General features: G+C 38.7%; 1 protein-coding gene across 1 annotated transcript in view; it reads right to left on the reverse strand.

The window, feature by feature from the left end:
- The window catches only part of TSHR (thyroid stimulating hormone receptor), a 160,018-nt gene that overhangs the window by 15,631 nt on the left and 120,825 nt on the right, over nt 1-23,562 (reverse strand). The window contains exon 9 of the mRNA XM_082384782.1: nt 13,965-14,042. Within this exon, the coding sequence (XP_082240908.1) occupies nt 13,965-14,042 (78 nt within the window). The remainder of the gene's footprint in view (nt 1-13,964; nt 14,043-23,562) is intronic.

Genomic DNA, 23,562 nt, shown 5'->3' on the forward strand with positions numbered 1-23,562 from the left:
GTGTTTAAACAAGCAGAGAGGCCAGTATGGCTGGAGCTGAGACAGTGGGGGGTTAGGAAATGTGGAAGAAGAAGTCAGAGAGGTAATGGGGAGCCAGATCATGTGTGCCTTGTAGGCCATCAAAAGGACTTTGTCTTTTCATCACAGTGAGATCAAATGCCTTCAGAGGAATGGTACAATCTGACTTATTTTAAAAGGATAAAACTACTGCTTTGAGAATAAACCAAAGGGAGCAAAGAGTGGAAACAAGGAGACCAACAATAGACAAGATGGTGCCTTGGACCAGAGTGGTGGCAGTAGAGATGCTGAGAATTGTTGGAGTTTGTATAGATTTAAAAGGTAGAACCAATGGGATTTTCTGATGGATTTGGATGATATGGGGTCTGAGAGAAAGTGAGGTCAAGAATGACTCCATGACATATAGTCTGCAGCTGGAATAATGGAGTTGCCATTTCCTGAGATGGGGAAGGCTGCAGGTAAAGCAAATTTGGAGGAATGGTCAGAGGTCTAGTTTTGACAGGTCAAGTTTGAGATGCCTATTAGACATCCAGGTGGCAGTGTCAAGTAGGCAGTGTGTTATAAGTCTGGAATTTGGTAGAGTTGTCTGGATTGGAGATTTCTATTTAGATATCACAGGCATTATGCAAGGCCATATGAGTGGATGAGATCACCAAGGACACGAATAAAGAGAGATAAAAAGAAGGCCACAGGTGGAATGCTGGGGTACTCCAACAACAAGAGATCAGGAAGAAGAGGAAGAACCAGAGAGGGAGACTGGGAAGGAGCAATCAGAGGTGTGGAGAAAAACCAAGAGAGAGTGGTGTCTTGGAAGCCAAAAGAAGAAGGTATTGTAAGGAAGATGAAGTCATCAACCTAGTTAAATGCTTCTGAGACACGAACTAAGAATTGGCCATTTGATTTAGCAACTGTGGAAGTCACTGGTGACCTTGAAAAGAGCAGTTTTGGTGGCATGGTGAAAACGTGATTGGAGTGAGCTTAACAGGGATTGGGGGAGAGGATTTAGGATTCTAGCCAACTCTTTTGTGATGTCTTGCTACAAAAGGACACAGAGGTAGATATGGAGTTGAAGGGATATTTTTAAATTATAAGTAGTTCAGTATATAGTCCTGAAAGTTAAAGTATCTTTTAAAAATAAAAGAACACTTAAAAATAATAATAACTCTTTAAAGTCATCAAATATTCAATCAGTGTTCCAAGAGAGGCAAGGTAGTTGTCTCACTGGAGTCAGGAGCCAAGTTGACCTAAGTATTACAGCTGACTGATATGTCTCTTAGGTGTCTTTTAATCCATAGGCTCAAGAAATATTGTTTTTAAGATGGGAGAAACAATAGCATGTTTAAATGTTGATGGGAGATAATCCAGTAAAGAGGAAAATATAGATGCTATGGGACAGAAGGGTGAGAATTGCCGAAGCAATGCCCTTGAATTGCTGAGAGGGCATGGGGCCCAAGACCTTGGTGAAGGGCCCAGCCTTATAAAGTGACTTAAAATTCAGGAGAGGAGACAGAGGATGTAGACATAGATACAGGACGGTGGGTAGATGTGGTGGTGGGAGCATGAGGAATTCTCTTCTGATTGATTTTATTCTAAATGAAATGGAAGTCAAGGTGATCAGCTGGGCATGAGAATGAGAGAGGACTAGAGAATTGAGGAGAGGGGAGGAGGTCTGACATGTTCATCTGGGAGAGTACCTAGAGAAATGGGATGTTATTGCTGTACAGCACTCGGGGCCCACCTGGGGTGAATGATTTAAAATGAAACCACTTGCCAAGCCCACCTGCAAAAGTCCAGGCCCACAGTAGGTGGGAATTGGATTTAACCAAGGTAGGGTTTTTCTATGCAAGGATGATAGCAAGAGGGTCAAGGTAGTTAGTTGGCTGTGTGTACAAGTCAGTGCTTATAATGATAGATATGGAATTTAAGCTTCATAAGGAAGAAATGAAGACATGAGAGAGGTGAAAGACAGTGAAATATTAGTAATAGACTGTAGCTCCTAGTAAGACCAAAGAATTGAAGGAATGGCTGTATTAGAAGGAAACACATGGAAAGACAGCAGAATGTTTGAGACTGAGATTATGAAGGGTTTGGAATCATTGGTCATGACAGGCCTATGGCCATGGACCTGAAGTCTAGAGGTAGAGTGGAGAACAATGTTACTGGAGTGGAAGTCAGAGGCCAAGGTATAGGAAAGAAGACCCACATGGATACTGAAATCAACAAAAATTATGAAAGGAGTAGTGTTAGAGGAATCAGTAACAGTGCATCAGGTGCTGAGAGCTTCAAGAAATGAGATAGAGTAACTTTGGAGTTCACAAATCACAACAAAAAAGATATTTGGGTGGTAAATCAACTATACTTGAATAAAAAAAAATTTTTTTTAAAAAGAAAGAAAATAAAACAAAATTGAAAAAAAAATAAAGGTTTGTATAGAATTCACACCAGAAAAAGAGTGGTTAAAGAAAAAAAAAGTATATTTGGGTGGTAATGTTTGAGAGCACGAGAGTCAAAGTTGGGGAGAGGTTTTAAGGAGGAGGAGAGATAATGGTCCGAAAGCAACAATAAGGAGGCAGGAGGGCATCTGCCTCGACTTCATTTTATATAAACTGCTTATGTTTCTACAACATGAGTCAATCATTAGCATGTTTTAAAATCAGGTATTCTACTTTAAGATCCCTCCAAGCTGCCGGTGCCCACAGGTAAATGTCTTTAATTTTTTCATATGAAGATTGACTTGCAGCAAGAATTTGCAAGTTGTTCACATGGACTACCTCGCTACTGGGCTTGCTCATTTTCAGAGAACCCATAAGAAAAGAGGCGTTCTTAAGGAGTTTCTGCTATGTGTGAGTCATTGTATCAGGCCCTGGGGTTACAACCATGGGGAAAGATAGACAAAAATCTCTTCTCCCATTACATTTACATACTAATGGAGGGAGAAAGAGTAAACAAGTCAGTAGATGTCTAAAATGGCTAGAAGTTTGGATGGTGCTAAGTATCATGGAGAAAAAGAAAGCAGGGAAATGGGATGAAGGGTGATGGGCAGCTTCAAATTTAAACAGGGAATTCAGGGAAGACCTCAGTGAGAAGCTTACATTTAAGCAAAAACTCAAAGGAGTCAGAAGAGCAAGCCCCATGGATATCTGGGTAGAGAAAACAGCTGGTGCATAACCCCAAAGGTGAGAACATGCCTGGGGGCACCAGTTCAGTGTGGCTGGAGTGGAGTGATGAGGAAAGATGCAGGAGATGGGATCAGAGATACTGGGTCATGGGTGGGGGGCGAACAGCATAGGTCTTTGAAGGCCTTGGTGAGGACTTTGGTTTTCTCCAGAGTCAGATGATCAAGAACTGGGGATGTTTAAGTAGAAATTTAAGAAAGTGATCAAGCAAAGTTGGAGGATTACAACAGGAGCAAGAATTATCTTATGTGAAAGGGGTTGACCTGATGTGCTGTAAATTGATGGTGTTTCTGGGTTAGGGCTGGGTTTGCATCCTAATATCACCACTTATGGCCAGTTGACCTTGGGGACTTACCTGATATCTCTGCACCTCAGATTTCTCATTTCTTAAATAGGGATAATGACACCTACTATTGAATAGTTAAAGAGACTCAAGGTGATCTGTAAAGAATCTAGCACACAGCTGAAGCTCAAAAATGGCCCCTATTATTAATAAGAAAATGTTTGTCTAAAGATTTAGATGATCATAAATTACCAATCTTTTCTTGAGGTCTTTGCGTACAAACAAAATTGCTTTGTAACTCTGATATCACTGTTATCTTCTTTCTTTTCGCTCTTGAGTTTGCATAATTACACTTCATTTAAGACTATAGCTTTCACGACCTATGAAACCTCATGGAGTTGACTGTCTGAGCATTATGTATCCTGGAGTGAAAAACTACCTGTATACTGTAATTCAGTAAGGTTGGAGCTCCTCCACACAGTAACAAGAGGAAATGATGGCAAGGTATTACCGATAGTCAAATGCTGAGACACAAACATATCCTCCTCAGTGTTAAGTCCTCTCCTCTGTCCTCCCCGACGCGCAACACACATACATAATGACCATCACTATCAGTCTGTGAGAAATGAAAAGTCCACTTTCTTTTGAGTGTTTGTTTCTTTTAGACTCAGAAGCAGAACATAATTAACAAAATGGATTTCAGAGACTTGACAGAGATAGCATGTCAGAATTAAAACCCTTAACTACCTTATTTCCTTCCACCTGTTCCAAGAGTAAAAATCACAGAAGAGTCAAAGATTTAGTACTCATCCATATTTACTTGGGAAGAATTGAGTGCCTCATTGTATACACTGTAAACTGCTTCTTTATTTATATTTGTGGGTTATTTATTTAAAAATTTAATCCCAGGTTGATTCACCCCTCCTATCAGCCTGTTATCGGCATCTTTTAGTGAATTATAAAATCATGAGTAAAACTTGCTACAGAACAGAGTACACATGATTTTTGCCTCATCTATTTGGCCCTATGCAATCTCATTTCTCTTCTTTCATCATACAACTGAGACTTGATATGGGTAAAATTACCAGAAATTATGAGTGGAGTAGTGTGGAGAGGTCAGAATCCTTTGGGATTGATAGTATAAAATAAAATAATTTATTTTAAAATGTTTAGCACTGAGACTAGTAGGCACTCACTAAAAAGTAGATTTATTTACACGTAAAGTTGCAGAGAAAAAATATGTGTTCCTACTTGCTTTTTATTCCAAAGATTCATCACTGTTGAGGGCTCTTGGCTAAAGAGCACTGATTAATTAATAAAACTGGTTTAGAAAATTAATATGGTTTAGAAAATTTTTTCTAATTTTTTCCCTGAAACTTCAAGTGTTGTTTACCTAGAATTCAGACTCAGTAAAGATTCTTTTATGTTCTATCAGTTTTGATCAAAGTAAAAAGCCTTTAAATAATTGACTTTAGCAAAACTGAGTTAAAAGAAACAGTTAATGGATTTGTGAATTACTCTTTTTTAGAGATGCAGTCATCCTAGTTTACTTTTTGGTGTGGCATAGATACAAAAACCTTTACTCAGACTGAATCCCCTGATGTAAAATGCATGATCATTTGAGGCCATTGCTCTAGGACAGTGGCTCTCAGTGCTTTGGAGAACTTTATTTAAAGTAAAAATCTTTTGAGGCTAATAGTAGCTGGGCTTTTAGTCAATTGAAGAAGAGGAAAGGTTTGTACGACTTTGAGGATCTTTGCAATAACTCCATCATCCTTCTCCTACCAGAGTCATCCCCCTAGTTGGGAAATGCTCTGAAAATTTCTCAGTAATTGTAAAAAGTAACCTTATCATTATACATTTCCGTGACTTAAAGTATTAATCCTTTCTTCTCATATCAATGGCTATGGTAGTAAGAGATGCTACTGATCAATAAATCTGGATTTGGGGAGAATCAAGTATCCTAAGTTGTTGACATAACTCCTTTGGTCCAAAGATTCCTAGGGCTGAAGCAGACCATCCCTTTGTTTTTAGCAAGAAGCCAGCATGCACACAATTCTGGAAAGGTAATTGTCTTCTCTTTCTCTTCAAATTCTTCTGTGACCTTCCTTGCAGCTCTCATAGACTCTACAAAATGGTCACAGGCCCTCTCCTTTGCTGTGCTTCTGGAGAAAAGGGTGTATGACTTAGGAGGATAAGTTGCTTATCCTGCTTTGGTTGCTTCCCTGACAACCCGGCTTCCTTGGCATGAGTCTGGCTTGGTGCCCAAGTCGGGCACTGCAAGAGGTCTGTTTGTCTTTGTAACTCATTTCACAGCCCAGAGTAGAGCAGCCTAATAGACAAACTCCTCTGGTTTTCCACCCTTGGGAAGCTCCCTTCCTCTCCAGAGGCTCTGCTGGCAGGCACAGAAAGGAAGACAAGGAACACTAGGCTGATTAGGCCTCTGGGCTCGATTTCCCTCCCTCTGAGGGAGGGCCAGTGCCTGCCAAACAGCCAAGATGTAGAGATGAGAGATCCCAGTGCCATGGCTGGGACAGAGCTACCCAGGGTTAATATAGTCAGGGTCAAGGGTGGGCAGAGGCCAAGGAAAGGAAGCATGGGGTGAGTTGAAGAGGGCCACAAACTGTAATGGATTATGCAGCTATTACTAATCTTTCCATGCTAACCTTCAGTGGGTCATCCTTACCTGCTGAGTCAGGTCGTGTTCCCTTAACATGATTTCGACACAACATGCTTTTCAGACACTATCCTTTGGCCCAAGTTATGTTTTTTTTGTTGTTGTTGCTCTTAGGATATATCCTGTTTTCCTGCAGGCTTGCCTTTGTTCTTCCTCTTATAGTTTCTGTCTCTGTCTATTGTCATTCTACTCCTCACCTGAAGCCCATCTCAAATACCACCTCTTTTAACAAGGCCTATGCTGGTCACCCTAATCAGGAATGCTATCTTGATTCTTTAAATACTTCTTATGGCTCTTTTTACATTAAACTTATAGTGCCTTATTCACATTTCTCCTGAATTTGATTGTAACCTCTTTCAGGGCAGAGGTTGTATCTTATTCTTATAATTTTCATGGAGTTCAGTAGGTGCTCAGTTAAATATCTGCAGAATGAGTTAATGAACACCTTGTGTGAGTTTGTTTCAGATTAGCTATTTCTCCTTAGAAAGAAAAGAGAAACAGAAAGAGAGAATAAACTAGGGATGACAGAGGACTGGTAGTTAAGACTAAAACTGATTTCATTACCCAGGACCACACCTCAAAAACAACAAAATGGCATGCAACCCAACTTTAAGAATGGATAAAATATTTGAACAGACCCTCGAAAAAAGAAAATATACAAATGGCTAACAAGTACATGAAAAGGTGCTCGACATCATTAATAGTCAGGGAAACACAAAGTAAAACCACCATGAGATAGCTCTTTACACCCACTAGCATGGCTAGAATAAAAAAGATTGATAATACAATGGATTGGCAAGTATGAAACTCACTTCACTGGTGGGACTAGAAAATGGGATAGTCATTTTGGAAAACAGTTTGACCGTATATCCTATAAAGTTAAATATACATCTATCCTGTGACCTGATAATTTCACTCCTATTTTTTTACACTAGAAGAATAAAGAGATATGTGGCTCTCTATGGGACATTGGGTCATGAGAGAAGTTTCTGGGCCATGAAAATGTTCTAAGCCTTCACTGAGGTAACATAGTTTTGCCAAAACTCATCAAACTGTACACTTTAAAAATGTGCATGTTATTGTATGTAAATTATACCTCAATAAAAAAATAATTTTGCCCAGAATCAACCTAGAAAATCATGTATTCAACACGCCTGTGGACTTCAGCCATGCTAGAAAGAACCCTGCCACAATTTTTCAGCCATCTAATAGTATGACCTTGTGGAGAGCATTACGAGTCAAAAGAAATACATGAAAGACTTATTTTTCTCTAAACCAAGATGGCAGGGCCATGACTCTTAGATTTTCAAATGATTAATTTGATCAGCTAATAGCAACAATAGTTTATTTTGAAGTTTGTTTTTGTTGATAACATGTAGTGCAAGCTCAAGTATATTATCACAGAGATTTCATCTTCTTAGGAGTTACTTATAATAGTAAGTGGGACAATTATAATATAGTCATTATCAACAGTAGGTTAAATGCTTATTAGAGTGAGTTACATAATTTAGACCTTGGAGGACTCTGGTTATTATGGAAGGCATTACATTTCAGTGTGTTCTTTCCTTTGGGGTTATAAACACCAAGAGCTTCTCTTTCAAAATAAGATGAAAAGAAAACACCATAATCAAAAATGGACAGTATAAAAATGGAAAATGAGATTGCATATCTTGATTAAAAAATCAATAAGGAAAAAATGTTATGAAACTAAATTTAAAAGGCTTTTAAAAAATTAGCAAAGATTGGAGATGAGATCTCACTTTAGATGTTGCAGCTGTTTTAAGTTAGATTCTTTTTAAAGAAATGACCTTGAAAAAAGGTGGTAAACTAAGTGGGCAAATTTGACTGTTTTTGTCAACAGAGATGAATACAGTCATTCACAAATACCTTTATGAGGTATACATATATTCCGATTATCTTCTCTTTAGATGGAGTTTAAGATTTTCCAAATTTGGCTTTTACTCCAAATCATAGCCAAATCATGGCTCTTTGATATTAAGTTATACTTTATCAAGATTTATTGAGTACTTGCTGTCTTCTTTTTTGAAGTGGGGGGATTACAGAAAGTATAAGACACAGTCCATTTCCTCTAGGATCTTAAATTCTAGTCATGAGGAGAAGATATGGGGGAAACAAAGTAATGAAGATTTTGACAAAAGTTCAAGACAAGAATTAAAGTGATGTTACAAGGCCATACATGGTTAGTTAACAGATGCATTTTAAGACAGATGCTTGGAAGTGGAGGAATGAGACTGGACTCTTATTCATTTCTTATTTTCCTCCTACGGGCCTCTCAAATGCTACAATCTCCATTGTCCTTTCTTCCTATGCTTTGTGGTGTTCTTTTAAAATTTAATTTGGAATTTTATTAAAATAATGCATGAACCTATTTTTATAAAGCAAATTATACTGGAAACTTAACACACACAGCAGATTCCTGTGCAGCTCTTCCCTGCCTTGTGCTCTCTGATACCCTTGAAGCAACCACTTTCAACTTCCAGTATTCTTTCCATAATTGAAAATACTTCTTGATTTATTGGTTTTTCATTCACCCACTGACTCCTTACTTTGGAAGATGAGGATTTAGCTCTCTTCCATCACCCTGCACATACATCCTTCTGACAACCCCTCAACTTTCCTGAAATAGTTTTAGGATGTATTTGGTTAAACCTATATTTAGTATTCTGGTTATTACAAGTCTGCATATTGTGATTTCATTTTATTTCTTGTGTAACGTTTTTAGTTTCTTCATGAGATGTCTATTTCTCTTATTTACATATCTTGGTTTGAATGGACCTCTTGCTGAGTCTTGTTATATGCTCCAAAGTTCTTAAAATAGCTCTCAATTCAGTTTTTCATGAAGTCAGTCCTATCATATAATCTATCAATCCCTTTTTATTTGTAGAACTTTCTCTTGGAGCCCTCCTTCAGCCCTGATGTAGATGTCCTGGTTTCAAGATTCCCAGAACCTCCCTTTTCGGTCATCCTGGGAATTCCATTTGCCTCTTTCCAATGTTGATCATTAAAATTCTCATTTTTCTCTCTATTGGTTTATGCTTCAAGAAAAGGTGAATGGGAAATCAAGTTTTTGAGGCTTTGCACATCTGAAAATGTCTTTATTTTACCTTCATCTTTGATAGATAGTTTGGAAAACACTTGTATTTCTGTGGTTCAGTTATAACTTTTCTTCTTTTATTTCTGATTTAATTGATTTGGGCCTTCTCTTCTTTTTTCTTGATAAGTCTGGCTAAAAGTCTATCCATTTTGTTTATCTTTTCGAGAACCAGCTCTTAATTTTGTTGATCTTTCCTACTGTTTCCTTAGTCTCTATTTCATTTATTTCTGCTCTGATCTTTATGATTTCCTTCCTTCTACTAACTTTGGGTTTTGTTTATTCTTCTTTTTCTAGTTCTTTTAGGTATAATGTTAGATTGTTTATTTGAGAGTTTTCTTGTTTCCTAAGGTAGGCCTACGTCGCTATAAACTTCCCTCTTAAAAATGCTTTTGCTGTGTCCCATAGATTTTGGGACACTGTGCTTCCACTTTTATTTGTCTCATGGTATCTTTTGATTTCCTCTGATTTCTTCAACGACCCATTTTTTGTTTAGTAGCATATTGTTTAGCCTCTGTGTGTTTGTGATTTTTCCATTTTTTTCTTGTAGTTGATTTCTAGTCTCATACCATTGTGGTTGGAAAAGATGCTTGATGTGATTTCAATCTTAAATGTATTGAGACTTCTTTTTTGGCCTAGGATGTGATCTATTCTGGAGAATGTTCCATGTGCACTTGAAAAGAATGTGTTCTGCTGTTTTTGGATGAAATGTATATGTCTATTAGTTCACTCTGCTTGAGCTATAACAGCCTCCTTGCTACTCTTCAAACACTCCAGGTATGTTTTCACCTGGGGGTCTTTGCACTTGCCTAGAATTATCTTCCCTCATATAGTCACATGACTTGCTCCCTTATGACATTCCAATCTTTTCCCGGTTGTGACCTTCTTGATGAGGCTTTCCCTGACCATCCTTCAAAGTGGTGACCCTACCCTATTGAAAGCTCATAATGAAGAGTCCTGGGCTTATCAAGTGCTCAGTAAATGTTGACTGTACATTTTCAGAGGTTGGTCAGGAAAAGTTTCATCAAACTGATGGGAATGGGTAGGAATGAGAGGGAGAGGAGGGAGGAATTCCAGGCAGGTGAGATGACTAAGTAAGAGCTATGGTCTGAAACCTGAAATTTAGAAATTATTCATATTCTCATGATATTAGAGAGCAAATGATTTAACCAAAGGAGAAGATATAGAGGAGAAAGATCCAGGACTGAGCCACACTGAAATTCTGGGGCAGTGAGCTCTAGTGAGAGAAATCGGGAGGGAGTGATCAGAGAGGTTACGAAAGATAAGAATAGTGACGCTGTCAAGAGTCAGGAAGAAGTGAAGGTAATGATAATGTTTACCATTTATTAAGCATATATGAAATACTTCAGATTTATTTTCTTACTTAAGTTTCACTACTTTTAGCTACCCTGTTTTGACAAATAAGAAAACTGAGACTTGGGTCTCACAATTAGTGATGGAGCCAGGAATCAACTCCAGGTCTAGCTCCTAATCTAGTTCACTTTTTATAACCTGGCATGCCTCTAGGAAGCAGAACTGGCATCGTCAAGCTGTTGCACATCTGCTCTTAACTTGGTTAGAGAGTCTTGTAAAAAAAAGACTTACCAAAACTATCAAAACAATTTTTAAGCAGCACAAACAAATAGGTAATTTAATTTACTGCTTCCAATGAAGTAGAAATGGACACTCTCCCATAAGGACAATGTACTAAAATATCTTTAAAATGTGACTACTACTTAAATGCCATAGCATTTATGGAAGTGTGATTCAAATATTTATAGTGTACTGTATTAATTTCACAAACATTTTTAAGCAAATACTGTGTTTCAGGCACTGTAATATGAACTAGAACTGTAGAAATGAAACAGACATAGCCCCTGCCCTCTAGGAGCTCCTGGAGAGACAGATAGAAACATGTCACTAGTGCCATGAGATGCATAAATAGAGGTGGGGAGTATAAAGGAAGAAATGGTCATCCTTCCCTAAGGAGAGGAGGGCCAAGAATGACTTCAGAGAGATCTTTACTCAAATGTCAAAATGGTAGTAGGTGCTTATCAGACATAAGGTTGTGCTAGGGTTTTCAAAGCAGTAGGAAGAGCAAGAGTTTAGCATAGCCATATAAGTAGGTTGGAATATTAGGGGAGCTGAGAGTTTCAATATGGATGGATGATTGGTCAGGAGTGTATAGAGGTGTGAGAGATAAAGCTGAAGATTATAGCAGGGCTTTGCATGCCACACCAAGGTCTTTATCCTGAGGGAAATGGGAGACCAGCATTGGTTTTTAAGATCCTATTTGCATTTGAACACAAGGAGGTTTGGGGAGGGTAAAATTGAGGTCAAAGATAGAAGGCCAGGGGAAATTTGGAGACTCTTGTCATTTAGACTAGTGCTACTCAAAGAGTGGTGACCATTGGCTGTTTCTTATGAGTCCTTGATAAAGTAAGAAGCTTGTACTGGAATGTAAGCAACTACTTCACTAAGCACACTGCTTAGTTTGGGCAACTTTGCTCTCATAGGAAGACTTTCTCCACGAAGGAAGCTGTGCTTTGAAGTACATTCTGGAGCCAACCTTGTAGTGGACCCACACTTTGAATGTTTCTGGTCTACACTATTGGTCTTCAAATTCTTTCAATGTCATGTATTTATAAGTAAAAAATGTCTGAGTATGTACTTTAACATATGTATATTTATGAGCTCTATACACATATTACTGTAATACCATGTTATATATTATACATTACAAAACACACTAACCATACATTTAAAAGGATAGGATAAAAACAAATACGTAATATTTAAAAAAATATTTCACCAAAGTGAAATCAATGTTATTAAATAATACTTTACTAATTATGAAAATTGTCATTTAACACTTTCTGATACAGCTATTCAGAGGTCTGCTTCTGGGTCAGTTTATTTTGGTTTTGGTTTAAATTGTTGTCAATTGAAAAAGTTACCTCACAAAGATAGATGGTTCCAAATGGAATAGGGCAGGCTTGGCTGTACTTACTAAATTAAGATTCTCATCTCTCTATCCAATTCAGTAATTAAATACATGTTTTTATTGAAATTCATATTCTCAGCTGTCAATAAGTAGTTTTTGCAAACTAGTCTAAAGATGTTTCATTTTCATATTTTATATACATGGATTTTAAACCCACTGCAACTCTTAATTTGAAAGGTTTTAAAACGTTAAAATTCAATTTCTGATTTTAAAAAAGCAAACTTTTTATAAGTGACATTCACTATTTTCATCAGGAAAATTACATAACATGGAAAAGTTTCCAAATACCTGTTTCTAAAGACTCTTTCCAAAGCACACATTTCTTTAGAAGAGCAACAACTTTCCTCATTCATTGGTGAAATATCACCTTTATCATGAAGGAGCAGTTAAAGATGTCTTTAAAAAATGTCTTCCAGGTTAAAAAAAAAAAATCACAGAAAAGGTCAATATACTTTTTTTCACTTGTCTTTTTATAAAAAGAAAAATGCATAATACTTTTAAGTACTTTGCCATGAGTTAACAATGAACCCCCGTATGGTACAATAGATTTTCAGGGTCACTCTGCCCTCTTATATGGAACCTGTGTGTTAAGAAAGTAAGGCCATAAACCCACTTAACTGGGTGTATTCAATCTAAAAGTGAAGTGAAATTGTTAAAAGTGAAAGAGTGAGGATGTAAGTCTTCGAGACTGTGGATCACCAGCTGTTCCCTTGGGATGCAATCATTACCCACTTGACACCTGAGGGACAGTGTAAAATATTAGTAGAACTTAATTTGTTCTTTTTAAAATTGTTTTGGCCATGCCACGTGGCTTGCAGGGTCTTAGTTCCCCAACCAGGGATCAAACCCGTGCCCTCAGCAGTGAGAGCACAGAGTCCTAACCACTGGACCACCAGGGAATTCCCAATTTGTTCTTATTTTTAAATGGAACCTCTTATGTATGGATGGAACCTTCTTGCCTCTGATGGATTGTCTTGTGCTTCTCCTGGGGGCCTCTGTTCCACTTTGGCAAGGACTGTACTAGATGCTCAAGAATGAAATTCTAAACTAAGGCAAAACCAAGGGAATGGAGAAGATGGCACTAGAAGAGGCTTGCGGGAGACAGAATCAACAGAACTTGATCATGATTACATGTGGAGGTATAAATCAGAGGAAATGCACAAATAGCTTTTTTTTCCATGCTGTTTTAAAAACTGTTTACATCCCATCTTTTCCAGTGATTGTAAGTTTTCCCAGATATGAATCAAACTGTTTATACTCTTCCTTCTTTGTGCTATGAACCCCCGTATGGTACAATACCATAATGTACTGCATTATGCAATACACATTCATTTCTCAGCAAAGACTAGAGTGACTTCCCCCTGTTTGTAGACCTCATATCTCAGAATTTTGCAAACACCAGCTGCTCAAAAATGTCTTTTTTTCCAAAAGAGGGCCTTCATGAATGTCCACACCAAGGTGGCATCAGGCATCAGGATGGCACAGTGGAGTATGGGGCCTTCTGGGTCTCAAAGCACAAGGACTTTCTTCCAAGCAGTAATCTATACAGCTGGGCAGAAAAGTACTAGCAGAAGCCTTTATCCAAGACAACAGCATTCCCTCCCCACAGACATCATCAGCTACTCTTCTTAATGGCGCCCTCCCTTCCATTAAAAAAAAAAAAAGGCAAATATTCTTTTGTATGTCTTACTCACAGCAAGGTTGGTCCACTGTAAACTCCTCCAAATGTATCTTTGTCAATAGCTGTCAGGTATTTATTCTTGTTCAGGTAACTAGAGAAAGCGAGAGAGAGGATGGATTAGGTGAGGTTAAGCAACTTAACATAAATACCAAAATAAAATGCGAGCATGGTCTCCTTAGCTATTACCTGTTTCTTAGGAATTTGGAAAACACCTTACCTTCTTCCGGCTTAAGCACTCAAAATATTCTAGGTTTCAATTGTGCAAGGTTTATACACATTAATTATGGCAGAAGTCTTTGAAAGGGAGCTTGTTTATGATCTAGTTTGCATATCTAGATTATATAAAAGTTGCCCAATTCCCTATTTACCTGGCCAATGGCGACTGTATTTTTCAATCTTCTTCAATACCAACTAAATTAAATTTTGTTTCTCAACATTGATCAATATTTACATTTACTTTTGATGGCTGGGCTTAAATCAGGTATTCAGTGAAGGTGGCGAGTGGTGATGGGAGCTGTCAGAGATTCACATCTTTTATTTGGGGCAGGATTGCCAGATTTAGCAAATCTGTAAAGTAAAAATACAGGATGCCAAGACAAACAATGAAAAGTTTTTTAGTATAAATGTTTCCCATGTAATTTTTGAAACATTCTTATACTAAAAGGTGTTTATCTGAAATTCAAATTTAATTGGGTGGCCAGCATTTTCTGTGGCAATCCTATCTGGGGAATGGGGGGCAGGTTATACAGATAAGATTACAGAGTATACCTTTCCTGAAGGGCCTTGATGGGCACATTGATCTTTCCGTTTTGGAAACATATTGGGCAGTTGAGGGTAAAATATTTTTGAACAATTTAAGTCACAAAGTGATTCTGAAACATAAAATTACCTCCAAATGGATAAAAGCTTCCAAGCATTTTGAAACTGGCGTTTTCCCCCCTAGCTTTTTTAGAGAACAATGTTATCTAAAAAGAAACAAAGCATTATATATGTGTATATATATATATTAGCCATCATATGTGTGTGTGTGTGTGTGTGTATATAAAATCTCCTTGTTATAAATGATCTCAATTTACACATGTTTAGAATAACTCACCCCTGCATAGACTAGTCAACTTAAGAGTCAGTGAGTGGTCACCTGTTGATGCAAAATGAATGCAGTGGAGACTCAGGAGATCTGCTTAGATACAGATAATGCTTCCATTATTCTGTTTATGGTGTTTGCTCTTCATGATGCAAAATTCTCAAGGGTGATGGTTAATAAGAATAGTGTGACACTAGATAAACAACAAGGACCTACTGTGTAGCACATGGAACTATTAATATATTCAGTATCTTGTAATAACCTATAATGGAAAAGAATCTGAAAAACTATATCTATATATGTGTATAACTGAATCACAGTGCTGCACACCTGAAACTAACACAACATTGCAAATCAACTATACTTCAATTAAAAAAAAAAATAATAGTGTGACATGAGGACTTTGAGTCAGAAGGATTCTTTCTCCAGAGCCCTCACAGAAGAACTTCTCCTTGGTTAATTGTCTCTCTCTCTCTCTCTTTCTCTGCATCTCTTGGTGAGATTGAGGAGAGGGAGGGTGGATTTATTTGTGGCTGAACCATGAGGAGGCAGCCTCTGTTGCTGTTCAGAAGGCAAAAGCAAGAACAGCACTTCCGTGAGGTCTGCCCTCAACCTCTCCTGGTCCAGCAGCTCTGCTCCTCTCTAGTCCTTTGTAGAGGATGGAACTTAGAATAAGAGAGGGCAGCCCCAGAGCCATAGATGGGTGTTCACTGGAGCAGTTGGAGGAAGAGTTTTACCAACCACCAAGAAGTCTCCCTCTCCTGGGCAGGATGAGGGATTAACCAAATGACAAGTACTACGACTTCACACAATGACATCTCATAAATTGGTATACATTTTGTGATCCTTTACATTTTTTCTCAAATCAAGCTTGAGAACTAACTTAAAGTAGCCACCATCAGTTTTCCTCATTGCCTTCTTTTTTTCCTTCATGGCATTATCACAGTCTGTGATTATCTTGTGTATTTGTTTACTTTTTCATCATCTGTCTCCCAAATCAGAGTTTAAGCTCTCTGTCTTACTCATTGTTGTATCACCAGTGCCAAATTCAGTGCCTCCATAACTATTTACTGAATGAAGGTGTAAATGATTGAATAAAAAAATCAATGCACTTTTCCTCCAAAATAGTGAGGTGAGCTATGCTAAACTTTTACTTTAAGGAAAATGTAATGGGGAATGAAAGCTAGAAGACTCATCATATGGTGTGGTGGCCAATTGACTTTTTTGATGGCAGTGACAAGCAACTTGTTTACAAATGCCACAAGGGTATGGTCCAGACATGGCCTCTTCAGCCAATGGCTGGATGGATACCAAGCTTCCAAGGCACTGTTAAGTCGAAAATGGAGCGGGGGTATCAATTAACCCTCATATATGTACAAAGATGCAACTAAGATGTTACAGCAGCAAGTCTGTGCCTTCTGGATGAATGGCTATCATGTAAAGCTCTCACTTGTAGGCTTCATTCCATCGTTGTTTGACTCTCCTTCACACTGTGTCCACAGAGTTCATGGTCAGTGACAGCCAGAGCAGACAAGAGCCGCCTTGGAGACAAAGCACCTGGAGAGATCTTGAGCAGCATGGTTTTGTAAAAAGACAACTAACTCAACTCAAGTGCCACACTGGCTTGTGTCTCTTTTTATATTCTCTGGACCATGCAACTTGCAGATCGCATTCTTTTCCTAGACTGCTGAAAATCAAGTAAGGACTGGTGAGCTCATCTCAGTTTTTCCTCTTCATCTCTGACTGCCGCAAGTGAAAATCGGCTTGCTCTAATCATTAGAAATGATTGTAAAACTAAATAATTGCTTGTCCAATTCTGCAGTGTTTTCATCTGATATTCAATACGCCCCCAAGGATAAGGAGGCTGGTTGATAAGCGTTAGAGTTTACCAGAAATGCTGCAGAAGATTTTAAACTGGGAAAGCCAGCCAGAGTCCAGAAGGGGAGAAGGAGGATGGAGAGAGGGTGCAGCCAACTTGAACGGAGATGAACTGGAGTCTTGGGGGAGGCTGCATTCTTTAAAACCAAGAGGGTTGTTTGGGCACTTCATCTCTTAGAAATAATTAGGTGCTTAAAAATGAAACCATCATTCTGCCGTTTAGCAGCTTGGAGGGCTGTTTTATTATCACAAATTATGATAATGCCATGAAGCTTTAACCTTGGGTTCAGATTGCTGATCCTACCTTCTCCTGGAGCGGAGGGGATGGGGTTGGGGAAATATATCTGCAGAAGCCTTAATATCCAAGAAGATTGTGCTTCCATCAGCCTCATTTATCATATAATGTTTACTGGGAATGTCAGGTTAGTTAAACTGATTCCTTGACCCGGACTTATCCTGATTCCTCTGGAATCCACATTCTCTAAGCCAACTTGGGTAAATCAATCACAAATCTTGGTAGGCTACATGGGTAACCTACTCCAGACAATGATTATTTTATTGGGAGAGTATGTGTGTGTGATCATCTAAACCATCTCTTCCAAGGACAAGATGAATGTAAACAAAAGAAGAGTAGAAAGTCTCGGAGTCTGCGGTGAAAGGAAAGACTTCTTGAAAGTCTTTCTAAATACAAATACTGGGAAGGGCTTATGAGAAAAGGACTGGTATCTCCTTTAAAAATAGGATAGACGGGCTTCCCTGGCGGCGCAGTGGTTGAGAATCTGCCTGCCAATGCAGGGGACACGGGTTCGAGCCCTGGTCTGGGAAGATCCCACATGCCACGGAGCAACTGGGCCCGTGAGCCACAATTACTGAGCCTGCGCGTCTGGAGCCTGTGCTCCACAACAAGAGAGGCCGCGATGGTGAGAGGCCCGCGCACCGCGATGAAGAGTGGTCCCCACTTGCCGCAACTAGAGAAAGCCCTCGCACAGAAACGAAGACTCAACACAGTCATAAATAAATAAATAAATAAATAAAAGAACGTGAATTTCTAAAAAAAAAAAAAAAAAAAATAGGATAGACACTGCCACATGTGAGTATTCAATGCCTTTTCACTCTTTGGAGTATGTATACCTCTTTGAGAACCTCTTGGAAGAAATGAAATTCTTCCGAGAAAAGATATGTCAGATCTTTCATATGGTGGGGATGGGGGTGTGTAGGGAGAGGGGAGTTAAGAAGCCCTGCCCTGATTTAAGTGCCGTGTATCTCACAGTTAAGGAAGAACAGTGTGGTCAGAAGAATGAAGATGGTCAGGAAGGAGCTGGGGAAGAATATCCAGTTGATGAACTCAGTATGATAGACATAGCTCACATCCTTCCCCATTGGACTCACACTTGGCACACAACAGCCATTCAGTAAAAACATGCTGGATGACTAAATCAAAGTCCAGTTGCTGGGTAACTCCTAGCTCAAGGCACCCTCTACGTTATGTTTAAACGAGGACGTGTCAGAGGGAGGAGTGTGACACTGTGGTAAGGAAAGTTGTGGTTGCTGCTGAGCTTTGCTCTCTGGGGAGTTTTAGGATACATTTCAGCTCCAAGATAGAATTTGAGCCTGCATTTCCACAATCCCCTTAGGGCAAATGGGCGGACATCTGTTTATACTGTGAGACCCTCATGGGAATACTTCTGTGGGGAACTGTGTTTCCCTCTCATAGCATCAGTTATTTGGAAAATTAAAGAGAATCCCTGCCCAGCCCTCACTGTTCCATAAAAATCCTTTTGGTAGCAGAAATCAGGATACCTGCCTGTAAACAGTAAAAGGTGAGAAAATGCTCAAGGCTTCAACAGGCAGAGGTAAAAGCCAGCCTTGGAGCATATCCTACAAGCTGTTCAAATACTTACTCCATGAGAAATAATAGACTGCTTAATCCTGTAATCTTCTCTATCGTCATCTTTTCCCAGTGCTCCAAGCTGCAGTGTTTTGCTTGTAATAAGCTAATGTGTGATGCTAATTAGTACATGAATTGTGTTGACATCTCTGTTCATAACGATTAGTGTTTCAGTATGCTCTTAGCACATCAAAATGGTATTTTTTTCTGCCCAAATGTTTACTGTCAGATGGTAGCTTGTTGCTAGAATTTGACAATACAAAATAAAATACAGAGAATTAAATGTTCTGAGATAAGCAACATATCCCCATGCCAGATTGTGTGGAGAGGGTGGAAAAGAGGTTCCAAAGAATGAATGTGTGACTTAACTTGCGACTGAGAGCAGTTCAACTTCTGTTGAGCAAGGGATGCTTGTATTATTATTAATTTCACATCTGAGTGATGACAGTGTGCTTGGTTCCATATGAAATCACAGGACCATGTACTTTCGAGCATCTGCCATAATTTTCATGAACTTTTAATTACCCAACTGCTGCTGAGGCATCAGTGCTTGTTCTCAATGAGGAATTTGTCCAACTTGGCTGCAACCGTGTTCTTCAGTTACACTAAAAAAATAGGTCTAAGTGAGGTCAAATCTGCTAATTTCAGTAAACTGACATGAGGCAGATGATGGGGAATAATCATGCTTTTGGATAAGCAATTGTTTAAATTAGAAGTTAAAATATTTGAACATACTTCTGGAGGATTCAACAAATTGCTAACATGCCATGTACAGTCTTTGAACACTATTAAGGTAATTATAGAATACTGATGTGTTTACATTAGTTTTAAATCACAGTTAGTATTGAGGATAGAGGCAACAGCTCCACGTTAAAATCACAAAGTGAATACTATTTTGTTATTACTATGGAAACCTGACCTCTGTTTTCTCCATCTACAGCTCAACCCTTATTTATCTTCCTCTAGTTCCAGGCATCTTTATCATGATTATCATCTTGATTTTACCTTGGATTTGTAGGATACCTTTTAATGGAGTGCATAAAGCTAAGAAAAATTTAGTTTCCATCAACCAGGAATCACAAACTTAGGGTAGAATGAATAGATGGAATGTTGTTTTATAACAGGAGCAGAGATTTAAGTTCAGATTTAAAATACTGATTGGAAATAAAGATCTTTGTTTTATTTTATGATTGGATCTGAACTTTCAAACCCTAAAATATTTTTGTCCAGATACTTCTTATCTTTATCCCATGTTTGCCATTTAACCTTTACCAGGAATTGGGAGAAATAAACTACATATTTCATCACACAATGGTCATCTTCACTGAATACCTACATCTAGACCAGATGTCCACAAACTATGACCATGTGGTCACATTCTGCCTGTCACCAATTTTTGTAAATAAAATTTTATTGAAATACGGCCATGCTCATTTGTTTATGAATTGTCTGTGGCTGCTTTCACACTACAATGGCAGAGTTGAGTAGCTGTGACTGAGATCTTATGTCCTACAATGGCAGAGTTGAGTAGCTGTGACTGAGATCTTATGACCCACAAAGCCCAAAATATTTGTTATCTGGGCCTTTCCAGAAAAAGTTTGCTGATCTCAGATCTAGACTTCTAAAAATCAGGAAACAAATGACTCTCAGTTAAGAAATATTGCCCACATTTGTTAAACCCTTCCAAATTTTACATAAAAATGTCAAGAAAGTATGTGAAAATGGTGCGTTGATTTCTTTCCTGTGTTTCAAGGGATAGTTGTAGTGACTAGAACAGACTGTATGTAATTCAGGGAATCAGTGAATTAAAATCCATTGTTTTCATCAGAATAACTCTCTCCCATCAACCAAGCCTCTCACAGAGTCCATGATATGGTCTAAGGAGAAAGCTGGTAGGAAGGTAGAGACCGTTTCCCTACATAATCTTTTCATAGGTTTAACTTCAGAAGACCGCAGGAGGATCTGAAACTTTACTGGCTCTTAAGATTCTCCATAGCCTGCCTCTTGAATAAACCTTGTTAAATTTACCTGCCTCCGAACAAGGCAGTATATCAAAAGATTCTTCTTGAGTAGCTTTCCCCAAAAAGTGTTCTGTGGAACACCAGTCCAGAGAGGTGCTCCTGGAACCAAGAACTCCCTGAGAAGCTCTGCATACTGTATCCCCCTACTGGATATATATTCCTGTCATAATACAGTATTATTATTATTATCTAATAATAATTCAGATTATTCTATCAAAAGACCCAAGAAGTCCACCTGTATACTTTGTTTAACTTAATAAGGTCATGAATAGCTTTTTAAAAAGTAACACTGGTTAATTTACCATGGAAAGAGAGCTTAAGGAACATAGTTTGGGAAATGCCCTCCCCTCCCCTCCCCCAAATTATTATACCTACATCTAGACCAGATGTCTACAAACTATTCTCTTACCACAAATTTTTCTCTTACCACAAAAGCTAGGGAGAAGCTGGGATAGAAATTATTGTCCCATTGTTATTTTTTTCATTTTTTCAATAAAAATGTCTCTAAACTCCTTTGATATTCTGCAGCTGACTTTATGACCAAAACTGTAGAATAACAGGCTACTAGATTTACACTGAGATCCATTTAGCAGAACAGTCTGCTGATTACAGAAGATTCACTTTGGAAATCTCTTGAAGTGTCTGTGGAGTTCTCTAAACATGACCAAAAGGCCAATTATGAGCAGGCATGAGAAGTTCTGAAGCAAAATGATGAACACACATAGGCTGACTTTAACCCCAAATCTTTGAATTTAATAACATTTGATCATGCCAGCCTTTTCATCAAGGTGTCCCTCACTCAGACCTCATTTGGAAGCTGGTTGAGTTGGTGACCTTGCTGCATTGGTTAAAATCAGGTTCTCCCTGACAAATGACACCATTGCTTGGTGTGACTGTTCTCTGAAACTTCTGGTTGTGTCTTGAGTCTTGAGTGACCTCCTTTCTCTCACATGAGTCCACTCTTTCCAGCTACAAGATCTTTTAGCTTCTGTATTTCATGACTTTAAAAGACTAAGAAGTGTAAATATTCTCCTGGGCTAAGAAACAAGTAGCAGTGGCAAGAGGAGTTGGGTGTCCAAGCCTTACTGGTGGCTGGTAAGTCAGCAATTATGAATCCCAGCAGGGCACAGGGGAGTCTTGAGTCAGGAGATCCAGTTTCTGGCTTTGGCTTGGCCACTTGATAGCTCTATCAAATGTAAAAAGCCAGGGCTTCCCTGGTGGCGCAGTGGTTAAGAATCTGCCTGCCAATGCAGGGGACACGGGTTCGAGCCCTGGTCTGGGAAGATCCCACATTCTGCGGAGCAGCTGGGCCCGTGAGCCACAACTACTGAGCCTGCGTGTCTGGAGCCTGTGCTCCGCAACGAGAGGCCGCGATAGTGGGAGGCCCGTGCACCGCGATGAAGAGTGGCCCCCACTTGCCGCAACAAGAGAAAGCCCTCGCACAGAAATGAAGACCCAATACAGCCATAAATAAATTTAAAAAAAAGAATGTAAAAAGCCATATTTAAAAAAAAGCCATGTGTTCACTTTGGGCTTCATTCCTTTATGTGTAAAATGTGACTATTGGACAAGAAGAGTGATAACATACTCCACAGCTGTGGTTCTTGACCTTTGCTTTACATTGGACTCACCTGGGGAGATTTTAAAATTCCCATGCCTTGGCTACCCTCAGACCAATTAAACCAGAATTTCTGGTGGTAAAGCCTAGGCATCAGGGCTTCCAAATCTCTTCAGGTGATTCAAATTTGCAGCCAATACCAAGAACCATGCTCTGCAGACCTTGAAGTCTGAATTTTAAAGGAGGCAAGAGTATACAATGGAGAAAAGACAGCCTCTTCAATAAGTGGTGCTGGAAAAACTGGACAGCTACATGTAAAAGAATGAAATTAGAACACTCCCTAACACCATACACAAAAATAAACTCAAAATGGATTAAAGGCCTAAATGTAAGGCCAGGCACTATCGAACTCTTAGAGGAAAACATAGGCAGAACACTCTATGGCATAAATCACAGCAAAATCCTTTTGACCCACCTCCTAGAGGCATGGAAATAAAAACAAAAATAAACAAATGGGACCTAATGAAACTTAAAAGCTGTTGCACAACAAAGGAAACCATAAACAAGACGAAAAGATATCCCTCAGAATGGGAGAAAATATTTGCAAATGAAGCAACTGACAAAGGATTAATCTCCAAAATTTACAAGCAGCTCATGCAGCTCAATATCAAAAAAACAAACAACCCAATTGAAAAATTGGCAGAAGACCTAAATAGACATTTCTCCAAAGAAGATATACAGATTGCCAACAAACACATGAAAGGATGCTCAACATCACTCATCATTAGAGAAATGCAAATCAAAACTACAATGTGATATCATCTCACACCGGTCAGAATGGCCATCATCAAAAAATCTACAAACAATAAATGCTGGAGAGGGTGTGGAGAAAAGGGAACCCTCTTACACTGTTGGTGGGAATGTAAATTGATACAGCCACTATGGAGAACAGTATGGAGGTTCCTTAAAAAACTAAAAATAGAACTGCCATATGACCCAGCAATCCCACTACTGGGCATATACCCTGAGAAAACCATAATTCAAAAAGAGTCATGTACCACAATGTTCATTGCAGCTCTATTTACAATAGCCAGGACATGGAAGCAACCTAAGTGTCCATCAACAGATGAATGGATAAAGAAGATGTGGCACATATATACAATGGAATATTACTCAGCCATA

This window comes from Balaenoptera borealis (genome assembly GCF_965194805.1).
Source record: "Balaenoptera borealis genome assembly, chromosome: 3".
NCBI lineage: Eukaryota > Metazoa > Chordata > Mammalia > Artiodactyla > Balaenopteridae > Balaenoptera > Balaenoptera borealis.